The sequence below is a fragment of the Cajanus cajan genome, chromosome 11 (assembly GCF_000230855.2).
Source record: "Cajanus cajan strain Asha chromosome 11, NIPB_CcT2T_4, whole genome shotgun sequence".
NCBI lineage: Eukaryota > Viridiplantae > Streptophyta > Magnoliopsida > Fabales > Fabaceae > Cajanus > Cajanus cajan.
Window position 1 is genome coordinate 46291905 of NC_138527.1, and position 14800 is coordinate 46306704.

The 14800-nt window shown below is 26.6% G+C and overlaps 2 protein-coding genes across 2 annotated transcripts; both read left to right on the plus strand.

Annotated features, from left to right (window-relative positions):
* Positions 1–2187: 2187 nt before the first annotated feature.
* On the plus strand, positions 2188–6165 carry LOC109796155 (ubiquitin-conjugating enzyme E2-17 kDa). Its single transcript, XM_020355814.3, has 5 exons — positions 2188–2338; positions 2420–2510; positions 3311–3438; positions 5033–5137; positions 5829–6165. The coding sequence occupies exons 2-5, from the start codon at positions 2441–2443 to the stop codon at positions 5970–5972; spliced, it is 447 nt and encodes a 148-aa protein (XP_020211403.1). The 5' UTR covers positions 2188–2338; positions 2420–2440; the 3' UTR covers positions 5973–6165.
* A 4863-nt stretch (positions 6166–11028) lies between these two features.
* LOC109796536 (ethylene-responsive transcription factor CRF5) lies at positions 11029–13052 on the plus strand. Its single transcript, XM_029271197.2, has one exon. It carries the CDS (start codon positions 11289–11291, stop codon positions 12180–12182), a length of 894 nt encoding a protein of 297 aa, XP_029127030.1. The 5' UTR covers positions 11029–11288; the 3' UTR covers positions 12183–13052.
* The last annotated feature ends 1748 nt before the right edge of the window (positions 13053–14800 follow it).

Below are 14800 nucleotides of genomic sequence, written 5' to 3' on the forward strand. Positions count from 1 at the left end.
TGTTATTTTAATATCAATTTTTTATACATCATTTTAACATCAATTTAAGAAAAGGTAGAAAGTGGCAAAACTAAATAATTATTTTACAAAATTATACACTAAACAAGTATGAAAAAACTAAATACATATAAAAGAAATGTTAACGTCATATTTTTTAGCACATTTTTTTAAAAGATGTTATTATATTAACTAAAATTTATTAAAAATCACACAATTTTATAAGCCTCACTTCCTATTTAGTAAGTTTCATCACCGGTAAATTTCCAAGTTTCAATATTTAAAATAATAAAAAAGAATATATTAGTGTGTGTCTGATTGTACATCCATTTGCAAGGTATGTCCAATTAATACACAAGTGGTACCCCACTAATATAATTACGAAATTTCACAGCTTATAATGAATATTTAGGCTGATTATTGGACCCTTCCACGTAGCATTCTGAAAATAGATATAGGAACTACGATTCCACACCACACGTACATGCGACTTGCGCGAGTTTTCTCACTTCCTTAACTTTTCCAATAGAAAATTAAACACTAAACTTATTAAAATCCTTTTGGAGAAACAATAATTGTGTGGGATGCATCTTCCACCGCACGTATAAACAAAATTGGACGGTAGTTTGGGCATAGTTGTCTATCAGACTGAAATTCAAAAAATAATAAAAATACGTCATTAGTGAATTGAAGCAAAAGCAAAATAGCCCACCAATCCACACAAGGTGATCATCACATTTACAATTACATAAATTAATAAAATGATTGTTTAACTAATCTGCATTTCTATTCTTCTAATTGTCGACTTCTACTTTAGACAAAGAGGACAAAACATGGAATTTTTAAACTTCAATTAATGTATGTTTGGATTATCTTCTTTTAAAATACTTATAAAAGAAGAATAAAGTAAGAAAAGAAAATTAAATATTTCTCATAAGATAAAATTAACTAAAACATAAATTAAAAACATTTTTTTTTAAATAAACTAACACAAAAAAATTATATAAATTAATTTATGTAAAGTTAAATTTAGCTTACAGAAAAATTAACTAATTTTGTTTTTTATTCTATAACAATAATAATAATCTTCCTTCTATATATTTTACAGTTGCACAAAATTCCATCTATAAGCTTATTGTATTGTAATTATATATTAAAAATTTTATTCACCCAAATGATATTTAAATTTATTTATTATTAAAAATAAATTAAATTATGTAAAATATAAGATATTTTATGTAATAAGCCGAAATATGTATTGAGAGTAATTTATTAATAATTTATTACAAAAATAAAGATTTTTAGTTGCACTGTATTATATTTATAATATGAGATATTTTATCTAAACTTTAAAAGAATTAAATATTTTCATATCATCAACTAATTAAAAATCATCAATATGACTATAAATATATAATATAACATTTTGTGATTAAATAACAATATAAATTACATCACTGATATATGTATTATTTATTTTTATTTATCAATCTTTTTAAAATTTAACATAAGTGTTTATTATTATTATTTTTAATTATACCTTTACTTTTTACACTTATCGAGAAAAAGAAATCATAAAAATGTTAGAATAATAAATAATATAATTAAAAATATTTCTTAATTTCTATATTATAACTTTAAAGTAATATTAGGTTGACATAAATAGTCTAAAAAATTTGAAGAGAATTTTTGTTTGCATATTATTAATATATTTTTTAATATCTAACAAATTCACATAAATTAATATATTTAAATAATAAAATAAATATAAAATTACATTTAATTTAATTTAATTTATTATGTAATATTACATAATAAAATAAATATATAATTATAATATTCATATCTCTTTCAATAAATTTGTTGTATAATAAAACCAAAGTTATATATAAAATAAATTAAATATATGATAAATTTACTATATAATAAAGTACAAATTATACATATAATAAATATGATATAATTTAATTAAATTTAATAATAATAATAATAATAATAATAATAATAATAATAATAATAATAATAATAAATAATTAGAAAAATTAACCCGTCCGACCCACCATTTAGGGCATGTTAGGCGGGATAAGTTAAGGGACTAGGATGCTGACCCCTTTTACCATCCTACCTATGATTCTACTAAAAAATAAAAAAAAAACAAAAGATTAAATGAGAAATAATTTAGTGTAAGAAGGAGATATAGTGAAAGAATTAGATTAGAGGAGTGGATGTTTTGTTTTGTCCGCGGAAGAGTCGTAAAAAGGGATAGTGATTTCAAATTTCTATTATCTGAGAATACATTTATGTCTCTTTCCTTACATAGTCATTTCTGCAACTTGCATTGGTTTGGTTTCTCTTCCTCCCTTGTTTTCTTCAACACCGCTTTCTCTCTCTTTCTCACCCTTCCTCTTCCTCTTCCTCGTAGATCCAAAGGGATTCTTCTCCCATGGCTTCCAAGCGGATCCTCAAGGAGCTCAAGGACCTCCAGAAAGACCCTCCAACCTCTTGCAGTGCCGGTACAATTTCTTCTCTTTTCCCCCCCTTTTCTCTCCCAAACTTTAATTAAGCTTCCTATGTTGCTCGATCTATCACTTTTTTCAATTTATACGCATGTAGGTCGTTCTTGTTTTTTTTCCTCCTTGATTTTGCATGTGTGAATTTCATTAATTTACAATCTTTTAGGAAGTAGGATCAGATATTTGTTGCAAGCTTCACATCCCATGTTGTTACTTTAAAAGATTATCGTCAATATGATATTTTGTGAGACTTTTCTGGGTGTATGATTAAGTGTGGTACTGGTGACTAACTATTCATAAGTTTGTTGTTTGCTAATTTTTTTATTGATTGGTCTCAAATTTCTTCATTTATTTCAGAATTAACTCCTCTCTGTTCTTTCTGATGAAGCCTGAATCCTACTCCCTACGTTTAAAGTTCACACGTTGTGACCTTTAGAATCTCTCTGCTCTCGATTGCCTTCTTTTATTAGAGATTTTCTCCAAAGTCTAAATTATGGATTTCTAAGTTGTAACAACTATCATGGATTATAGAGACTGTTTTGCTTATCTCTGTCTTTGGTTGTAAAACTCCATTGGAATATAACTCTTACTTTTAAGATTATATTTGGCTGGTATTATTTTCTTTCTAGATGTTTATTATGTTTGAGTTGCAAAAATGTACTTGTAAAACGAGCAGATGTACGTTGTGAGTCAGTAGTGTACATATCTTTGGTCTGTTACATGTTATACATTATTTTCGGATATTATATTTGTAATTGAATCTTAACTTTGTTATTTTCTGGTGATTACCACCTTCACAGGTCCTGTAGCAGAAGATATGTTTCACTGGCAAGCAACTATAATGGGTCCCCCTGATAGCCCTTATGCTGGAGGTGTTTTTCTAGTTACCATTCATTTTCCTCCTGATTATCCATTCAAGCCACCCAAGGTATTGCCTAGTCCTGTTCAATACAATTTCAACAATTCCTCCATTGTTATATGCTTGAAAAATGCTGAACTTTTGCTGTTTATATTGTTAAATTTTCTATTTTTCCTGAATTTCAGATTGTTCCTTCTATTTGTTAATTAGATACTGTGGATTTTTATTTTTAAATATATTTTATTTTGCTTTTTTTTCAATCATCCAACCTGCCGTTCCTTTACTGTATTGTTAATCTTATCCATATTGTAAGTTTGTAGCAAAAATGCCTTCATTGAGGTTTTTATGCTAGTGATATGTTGAATTCTGGTGATGACTGATGAATGTGCGAAATCATAATCTGGTGGCATTTTGTGGATTGAGTCCTTACGAATGGAAATGCTATTATTTTATACGTAGTGGACTACTCTAGTTTTTCTATGGTTCTGCTTATATGAAAACAAATATTGATTTCCCATTTGGGAAACAACTTACACGCTGTTTTCACTTGCTAAAGTTTCTAACAGTTACCTGTAGAGACTGAGCTACTTCATTAAAACCAAATCTTACACAGAGTATTATAAAGTTAAAAAGCTAGCTAAATTATGAATTCTGCAATGATAAACTGTGAATGTGCTCGGATTGAATAGCCACCACTGAAGAAACCACTTGGAGAATGCAACTAGGAGTACTGGATGTTGTTTGGGGATTTACGTAGTGAGGGGACTGAAGGAGTTTGGAATAGTGAGTAATGTTAGCTTTTAAGGCCAACATTTTGGGGTCAGAGCAGCAATAGACCAATAGACCAATAGCTCTTGGGGGTAGAGGTATTAGAGACATGATTAAGGAGCTGGTGGTTCCACAAGATCTATACAACAGAAGAGAGCCTATTCTAGCCTGGCTGAGAGAATCCATTGACCACCAGAGAAATTCAGATCCTTTATATGGTGGGGTGTACTTTAGAGAGGAAAGAGTAATTAGTAACTTCTAATGAGAAAATAGAGTTTATTCTTATGTTTGGTGTTCATGATTTTCATCTACGTGTTTTTTTATTTTATAAAATATTATCATTTGATTTTTCCATCTACAATCATAAAATTCGTACTTTATACTTCCAAATTCACCATGAGTGGTGGTGTATGCAAATGAATTTACAGTGGTCGCTGCCACTGAGGGATGGTATCTATAAAATATCAAAAGAAGTTTGCACTTTCAGTCCAATAGAAAGTGCTATACCATCCCTCAGTGATCTGAAATAGAAAGTGCTATACCATCCCTCAGTGATCTGAAATATCTATAAAATGTCAAATAGAAAGTGCTATACCATCCCTCAGTGATCTGAAATAGAGTAATTAGTAACAGAATTAAAGAAGTGTTCTCTAGTCCAGTGATCTGAAATAGCACTTTCTATTTGACATTTCAGAATTCAAATATGAATTATTTGTTTAGAAAGCAGGTGTTAACCTCATTTCTGTTTTCAGGAAAACAAAGTGAGCTTTCCAATGACTTGTTTTTGTGTTACCCTGTTACTACTTCCTAGACATGGCTTCCAATTCACATAAAGCTCAATTTGTTCAAAATTTTAACCCTTCTTTTTCTGCCCAACTACCTTTTTTCCTTGCAGGTTGCATTTAGGACTAAAGTTTTTCACCCAAATATCAACAGCAATGGTAGTATTTGTCTTGATATCTTAAAGGAGCAATGGAGCCCCGCCTTGACAATATCTAAGGTCATGACTGTACTAAACTTTTTAACACTAATCTTCAATGAGCATCATTTGTGTTGGAATGAAAGTTTTGAAATACAGCAAAAATGCATATAAGGACTGAGGAATATTTCTATGAAGACAAATAATATATAGATAACAAGTAACCAATTCCAAAAGTTTAACATTTTAGCATCGTGTAGTACAAGGTTACAAACCTGTGGTCTATATGATGTTGTCTGCCATAATCCATAATTTCTTATGGATAAGTATGCTATGAAAAAGTAGAATGTGTTTAAAATAGCATTTATCGTTCTGTGAAATATATTGGGTCTATTTTGGTACTCTAGATTGCACACAATACGTGTAGTACACTAATGTTGTATTATACCATAAAATATTGATCGCATGCATGCTTGTATAATTTGATCCATAATCTAGATTCCAATGGCATCAGCAGATTCCTCTTAAAATTGGTTTGGGTGCCATAATCTAAATCGTATGCAATTGTTGCATCTTCAAAATCATAAGTTGTGGCTGGCTAGTAATATTAAATCATACAAGGAACATTTCTTACTTAATTTGTTCTTATTGTTGGGAAACTTTTTCTTTGAGAAAAATTGGATGGCCCACCATTGCAATGTATGGTTACTGTTTGTCTTGAACTATTGCTGTTTTTTAAAATGGGTGGGAAGGTTTGCGTTTCCTTTTTCAGGTGTTGCTCTCCATTTGCTCCCTATTGACGGATCCAAACCCAGATGATCCCTTGGTGCCTGAAATTGCTCATATGTATAAGACAGACAGGTCCAAGTATGAGACAACTGCTAGGAGCTGGACTCAGAAGTATGCCATGGGCTAGCATGTTGGAACAAACAAGGCATCATATTATAAGATAGGACGTGTTCCTTCCATTTGTTAAAGACAAGACACTATTTAATTTATAATCTATCTTTTCATTCCTGCTGCTGTTGACATTTTGAGGATAGGTCTCATGTTATGCTGAAAACTATATATTAAGTTATGAACTAAATAATTATCTTTTTGTTCTGCAAGTGTAAACAGTAAACCGTAAACTTGTTTCTTGGTTAACCTGCATTAAACTTTTAATTGAGTTTTTGTTACAACTAATTATTAATTTTCATTTCATTGACCACCAGTTAATTCGTATATTATAGATTAACGTCTGTACATTTGAATGTGAAGATGTTTTTCATTGTAATTCCTTTTCTTGTAATATGCGTCTATCATTATTTAATATATATTTATTTTTGAAAGTTAAAATTCTTAATTATATTCCAAATTTCTCATTTAAATTAAAGATTTTTTTCTTTCTTTAATTTCATATTTAATTGTTTTATAATTTTCTCTTAATATATTATTTTAAAATTCTGGTTATGTATACAGTTATGCTATAAAAAATTACTTCTTTTTTCTAAGTCTTATTTACTTGTATTTTTAGTTCTTTATTTAAACTAATTATATATGGATGAGTCATTTGTCTTGAAAAAATTGTACGAGTCATCCAATAAGAGTGTTGTTTCACTGAACTTATGACACTTGATAGGTATCTTCATTAATTTCAATGAATGATTTTGAAGCAATTTTGATGAAGATAATTCACCTATGCTGAAGTGCTATCATGTATATGTTTATTTTTAGTGTAAATTATACAATCATTTATTGAAGTTTTATGAAATTGTATTGATATTTCTGTTTTTTTCCCTGATGTTTACTATAATTTTTCGTGCAGGAGTTATAATGTAACGTTTTTTTAAAAAATAATTAAAGGTGTTAATGAAATGGCTAAAGAGTGTTAATGTAATATTTTTTAAATAATAAAGAAGATTATTGTAAGAATAAAAAAAATAGAAAGTGTTTATGTAATTTCATAAAATCTTCTAGAGTGTTAATTATTCTTGATTCTATTATGTCTCTTTGTGTGTCCTCTAAAGTTCATTGATCAAAAGGTTTTTTAAAATTTATCTTTAAGGCCTAAAAATCGACTTGGAATAAAATAAATAAACAAAATGTGAAAAAAAAATGTTAATTGATCTGTGTAAACAAAGGATGTTTTAATTAGAAGTGTTAAAATCAAGTGTCTAAGATGCATATGTTTATAAAATTTTAAAATAGGCGTGGTAATTTTTTTCTCACCATGTTATAATAAATATTGACCTTTTTTATTGATAATTAATTTTTTATGGAGAACTTAATTGAAATTTTTTAGTGAAGTTCCTCTTCTCAATTATATTTTTTATTTATAAAATTTAAATTTAATAATTTAAGTTGAATTCAACTTAAACTAGTGACATGTTGAGAATCACAATGTGATAAATTGAATAATATCTATCAAATTAATTTTTTTTCAGAAGTTTTTTTTAGAAACTTGGAAAAGAGAATCCTGTGCATAGTGTTTAATTGATTAAAAAAATTGTGGAGACTTATGTCAACTAACATCTTTTCATTTTAATTGGTTAAGACATGTTATAATTAATTATATTGTTCCTGATACAAGCTCATGTCTCTTTATAAAACCAAAATCAATTACAAGGAACCTTAATCACTTTTAAGATTATCTTGTAACGAAAATAAACTATCATTATGAGTTTGTTTCTTTAAGTTTATTTCAAGCTACATTCTCACCACATATATATCTATAAAAAAAAAATAGAGTTAAATTACATGAAAGAAACACTTTTAGATATTTATCAGTTGAGAAAAGAAAACAGATTAAATTGTATTTTTTTATTCTATTTTCATTAATATGTAATTTTGATTCTTTATTTTAAAACAAAAATATTTATTTTCATAATTTTAAAAATACAAAATTTAAGCCCTCTTATTAAATTAGTATCTACATTGAGTTTTAACGTTTATTTATATGACATTTAATAATATGACGTTTAGAAATAATAATAATAAAATATATATATATATATATATATATAAATTTAAATAAGATTTTTATTAATAAATAAATATTAATCAGTCATAAAAATAAATACTAATAAATAATTTTTGTATATTATTTTAATATTTATTCATATATATCACATATTTAAATGTCACATCATTAAAATGATGTCAAACTATTAAATAATGTCAAATTTTAACGATCAACGAACATCGAATTGATAAGTATATTAATATTTTGTATTTTACAAAATATGAGGACTAAATATCTTTATTTTAAACTAACATAACTAAAATTACAGATTGAAAAAAATAGAAGAACCCATAGTATAATTTAGCCAAAAAAAAATATGTTATTTAGTTGCATATCCATGATAATTTCGTTTATATTTAAATATTTTTTATTTGTAATATATATATATATATATATATATATATATATATTAGTCATTTTAAATTTTAGTTTCAATTATATTCCTGTATTTTTTATATTTTCTTCTTTATTGTCAAATTGAGCATTAAATATAATAAATAAAAAATAAAACATTACTCCATCCAAATTTAAAAAAGACCAAAACAAGAAAAAATAAAATTTAAAAAAATCAAAATGAAAATAAATTTTATAAGTTTAATTTATAAACCTTAATTTGCATAGATAGAGAGTAAAAATTCTAAACTTTTAGGCACTAATTATTATTATTATTTTTTAAAAAAACAACTTTAGGCACAAAGTTTTCTAGAAGTCATGTAATGACACAACTACCTTCAAGTTATGAGAATAAAAATAATAAATAGGGAATAACAAAAACAAAACATAAAATAAGACTAAGATAAATTCAAGTGAATGTGTCATTGTCATGATTTGAAAAATCGGATCGATTAGCTAATTCGATTAAATCGATTGAAAATTGATCTTTAATTGATTCAATTATGTCATAAAATTGTTTTGCATAGAATTGGTAGAAAAATCAACAGAATTGATCAAAATCGGTTAGAATTGATCTAATTATTTTTGAAAAGAAATTTAGAATTTAATATAAAATATTTTTAATAAAGATATTAATTAATAAAAATTTATAAATTAGAATAACTTATTTTTATTGCTTATTTTATAAGTATAATTTAATTATTTATGTTAACTTATAATTTTTTATATTTTTATTTTTTATAGTTTATATTATATTAATTTGATATATTTTTATTTAGATGTAAAATTTTTATTATTAATGGGTATTGTTATATTTTATTAAAACTTAATTTAAATATTATATTATATATAATTTAAAAATTTATGTATATATTAAATGTTAAAATTTTATAAATAATATTTTATTAAAATTTTTAGTATTATAATTATAATATTATATTTATTTAATATTCTTTTTTATTGAGCATAATAATAATAATTATTATTTTATTAATATCAATTAGATCATGATTTAATTCTGATTGATCTATTGAATCAGTGTCTAGACTGATTCAATGACTAATTCAATTTTAAAAATATTAGTCATTATATTATATTTACAAAGTTGTGCATTTTTAGATTATTTTTTTTAGTTATTAATATATTTGTTATGAGTTTATTTTGTCTACTCCATATTAACAAAATTAATGTATTTAAAAGTTTAAATTATATAAATTTGGTTCAAATAGACTTTAGTCCCAATAAAATATGATTATTTTCATTTTAATCATCTTAATTCTAGTTATTTTTATTATGCTATTTTTAAATTTTAATTGATTTCCTTCTTAATCTTCTCAAATATTAGTCCTTATAACTTTTGACTTTTCTATTTTAGTTTCTACAATTTTTTTTTAAAAAAATTTCTCTACTAGATTTGATGATGAATTTGACAAAGAGAATGAAAATGAAACAAAAATATTTTAGAGTAACTAATTGAAAATAATAATTCAAAAAGGAATGAAAACAAAACTTCACTATTTTACATAGAAGAAAAAATTATTTCATTATAAAAAATATTACATACAGTAACGCACAAAAAGTATTATTATAGAAAAAATACATATAAATATAAATTCATTTGATTTATAATTATATACATTTTTATTATTAATTTTGAATGAGATATAATAATATATATTGTGTGTTACTATAATCTATACTAATAATAATATACCAATACATATTATATTTATAATATAGATAAAATTAAATTTTAATAATAAATATTGTGTTACTATAATTACACACATTTTTAGTATTAATTATGAATGAGATATAATAATATATTATGTGTTACTATAATCTATATCAATAATAATATACCAATATATATTATATTTATAATATATGTAAAATTAAGTTTTAAAAGAAAATATTCAATCCAATCTATTAATCTAATATAATAGAGTGTATTATCTGATATAATTATAATGTAAAATATAAGATAATATTATCTTCTAGTAAAATAGAAAATATCATCCTTTAAATATTGCAGAATATTAAAATTTATCAAATTTACACACTATCAAGTTTTGTATCATTAGACATTATATTGATTGGCGTAAAATCGATACAAAGTCAAGAAGATAACTCTTAAATGTCGATAGAAATAATTTTGAATTGTTAAACATTATTAAAATTTATATCTTAATTAATTTCAATTATAAATTTTATATTAGAAGATAGAAAAAATAATTTTAATTGTCATCCATCCCATGAGTAAAGTAAATGTAGTACAGAAGGTTTATTGACTCGAAGATCAATCCTTTTTTAAAATTTTGAATTAATTTATAAATAATTCCTTTAAAAAAATATTCTCATTGCAAATAGGTTAAGAAAAATGAATAAATAAAATATTTATTAATTTTATAATTGACGAACAAAATCAGAATTTTGGTTTATAGTTGGAAACTTGGAATGAGGACAACCACTAATTGACTTTTTTATTTTTATTTTTACATAATCCTTAATGGACCTATGGAAGTAAGGACATTATAAACACTATGGAAATTCAATCTTTTTGACTAAAAAAAAGATTTTAAATAACATCCCTGAATAAATAACAATAGAAAATAACAGAAGAAAGTTATAAACAAATCAAATCATAATTGTTAACCAATTATCAATATCATTAAATTAACAATAAAATAGGGAAGGAAAGATTTGAAAAGAAAAAAAAAAAAGAAATTTAAACAATAATCCATAACGAATTATAAATAATTCAGAGCACGCAGAGTGTGTCCATAAAAGTGTTTTGTCCACAATGAGAGTACAGTGTTTGAGGAGATTCACTCCATGGAATCCAAATTGAGTGAGCAAAAAGTTGTCACTTACAAGCATGTCAAACCTTCCATTGTGAAGGCACTACCAAAGGTAGTTCGTATTTCAGTGACGGACCCGTATGCCACAGATGATGAAGATGAGGATGAAGATGAAGGGTTGGTTAGAATCAAGAAGTTTGTAAACGAGATCAGAATGGTGGATAATCACTGTTCAACTAACACTGAGTCCCCTGTTCATGTGAAACATCACCACAAGGAGAGAGTCATCACAGCAAAAACTGAGAAAGGTAATGGAAGAAAGTTTAGAGGAGTTCGTCAAAGGCCATGGGGAAGATGGGCTGCAGAAATCAGAGATCCTGTGAAGAGGACAAGAGTGTGGTTAGGGACTTATGACACTCCTGAAGAAGCTGCCATGGTTTATGACAAAGCAGCTATAAACTTTAGAGGCTCTAATGCTCTCACTAACTTCATCAAGCCTCCTACAAGTGAAGAAAACATCAACACTGATGTTGTTTTTGATTATGGTCTTAATGAATCTGAAGATAGTGTGAGTGGTTTGGTTGAGAATGAGAATGTGAGTAGTGGGAATGATTCAAGCAAAGAGTCTCATTTGCCTTCACCAACTTCTGTGCTTGGATTTCGACATTTTATGTTGGAGGAGATTTCTGAAACAGATGGTGTGATCAGAGAGGACCCAAGTTTGCTAGATAGTTTTTTGTTTTCAGATTCATCATCCATTGATAGTTATTTCAATTTTGAAACTCCTCCACCAGTTTTTCTTCATGAAACTAGTGCGACGGAACCTGTTTTTCATGACAATTTCAGTGATATTTCCCATCTTGTCAGTAAGGATTTTCAATTTTGTAATTGGGATATAGATAGTTACTTCAATGATCTTTTTCAGTGATGAGACATTGAATTGATCTTGATAGAGTTTTAAGGTTACATGAGTTATGTAAAGACGGAGATATTTTATGCTACATGAGCTGTCATGAGACATTTTGTGTCATTGTGAATTTATGCTTCCAATTTTGTTCTTTTACCATATAATGTAATCTTGTTTTCTGATTTTGCAATTTTTTGCCCCCTTTTAGGTATTATGGTTTTGATTAGCATTACATATCTGATGTTGTTATTTTGGAAACAGCTATAGTTGAAGGGTTGGTGGGATATTTTTCTCTGGCCATTGACATGCATTAGGCGCGGGTGCAAAAAAGCTGTCAGTCATGCACTAAGCTTATAAAGTTCAATTTCACGTGTCATGTATAATGTTTGGCCACACATCCTTAGCCATACTTTTTGGAGGCAAAGACCTTTCTTTTTTGAAAAAATAAAGAAACATTATAAGGCATTAAGCAAGACATATAATTTAATTAACTAGGCTTTTAATAACAAGGTTGGTTAAAAATATATATAATATATGAATGGTGGTATTTGTTACAAAAAAGCATGGAGAGAGTAGTTACAAGATAATATTGTTTATGGAGCTTTGTCTTTGTTAAAGAAGATGTCAACTTGTATACCATATCATGTGGCAGACTGACATCCATGAGGCCATGAAAAATATGATGTAGTCTTGTTTCACCAAAACAAATATGATATATGTCTGCAAGAGGTCCAAATTAGGAAGCCCTGCATGATATTTTGAAAAGAGGCAGTGTGGAATGTAGTAGGGAACCACCACCTAGAGCTAGGTACGAACAAAAGGTCTATTATGAAAACCAAACCAAAGCAAGTTGGCACACAGATTTTGGGTACCAAGGATGAGTCACTTAGACCCCACAGACATTGACCCATTTGAAAGGATTAGGGAGAAGAAACATAACAGACTGAATGCCTTGACTATTGAGTGGTGTTCTTGGAGATGTTTCTAGCTATCCAACAAAGAAAGATCATGGCTTCTTGGGAAGTGTGGGCTATGAGGGGAGGGTCCTAGAGTTGGCACTGGCTTTGATTTTGAAATTGTAAGAGTAGAATGTTAAGTTGCTTTTATGGTGAAAATATCTGCACGCTTCTTGAATGCTATAAATGGTGTTTTGGGTTTGGTCAAACATTTTGCAACAGACTTTTTTTTTTTTTTTTGGTTTGTCGGATGGTTACTTGTGTATATGTATGTGAAGGAATGAGAGCAGAGCAAGTTGCACTGCATTGCATGCCCTGTCTGTCTACAAAGCAAAGGTGTTCAAAACCAGATTGATGCTCATGCAATGCAAGCCTGTCATTGGTCCTTTTCTCAACACCTTTTACTGTTGTCATAAATTCTGATTTACAAATTAGAATTGCTCCACAAACCCACTTTTTACATGGGGATGAAGTTTCAACGCTTTTTCTTTCAATTTATTTTTCAACATGTAAAATAAATATATTAAGAAGAAAAAAATGTTAATAATACACTTTCTAACATATTTTTTAAATTTTAATCAATAAAAATGTGTGTTAAGAAAAATGTTAGGTTAAAACCCTATTTTGGTCCTTTATAATTTTTTTTTTGTTTCAATTTAATCCTTCATTAATTTTTTGTCTCAATTTGGTTCCAAATTAATTAATTGGTTTCAATTTAGTCCTAAATTAATTAATTGGTTTCAATGTGGGACTTTCCGTCCAAATTGCTTTAACGGTGTTAACTTTTGGCCACGTGGACGCCACGTAGATGCATACGTGGCATCCACGTGGATGAGAATTTTTTTGAAAATACCTGGATCCAGAACGGCCCGTTCTGAAGCCGGAACGGGCCGTTTTGGGTGCACTTTTGGTGTGTTAATTTTGCATCCGGAACGTCCCGTTCCAAGTGCAAAATTAACAAACCCAAAATGCACCAGAACGGCCCGTTCCAGTTTCAGAACGGGCCGTTCCGGTTTTATTTTATTTTTTTACATATAAAATATTAATAATTTTATAAAATATATATTATTAATTATATTTTAATTATGTTATTATATCTAATAAAATAAATATATTAATATTTTTATATATTTTATTTTATTATGTTTATCTTATTAATTTTTATCATTTTATTCCTTTAATCTTAAACAAGTTGCAAAAAATTATAAAGTGATATTCCTTTTATCTTATTAATTATTATATTTTTTAATAAAATTAATTAAGAATATTGGTTTAATTGCATTTTTTATCCCTCAAGTATTACAATTGTGCAGTTTTGTGATCTCCAAGATTTTAATTGCATAATTTTAGTCCTTTAAGAATAGCAATTGCGCGATTTTGGTCCTTCAATTTTTAATTGAACAATTTTAGTCCCTCAAATATCATAATAGTATGATTTTTGTTTCTCCCATTAAAAATTAATAATTTTAATATATATATATATATATATAATGTTTTAAAATTAAATAATTATTTATCTATTCAAATTAACGTATATTATAATTTTCGATATTATATCAATAATATTATTAATATATTTATAGATAAACTAATAATTTGATAAATATAACTTGTTATATATTAATATACTTTTACAAAAATATAAGTATATTAATTAGAAATATATATCTGATCTTATATATT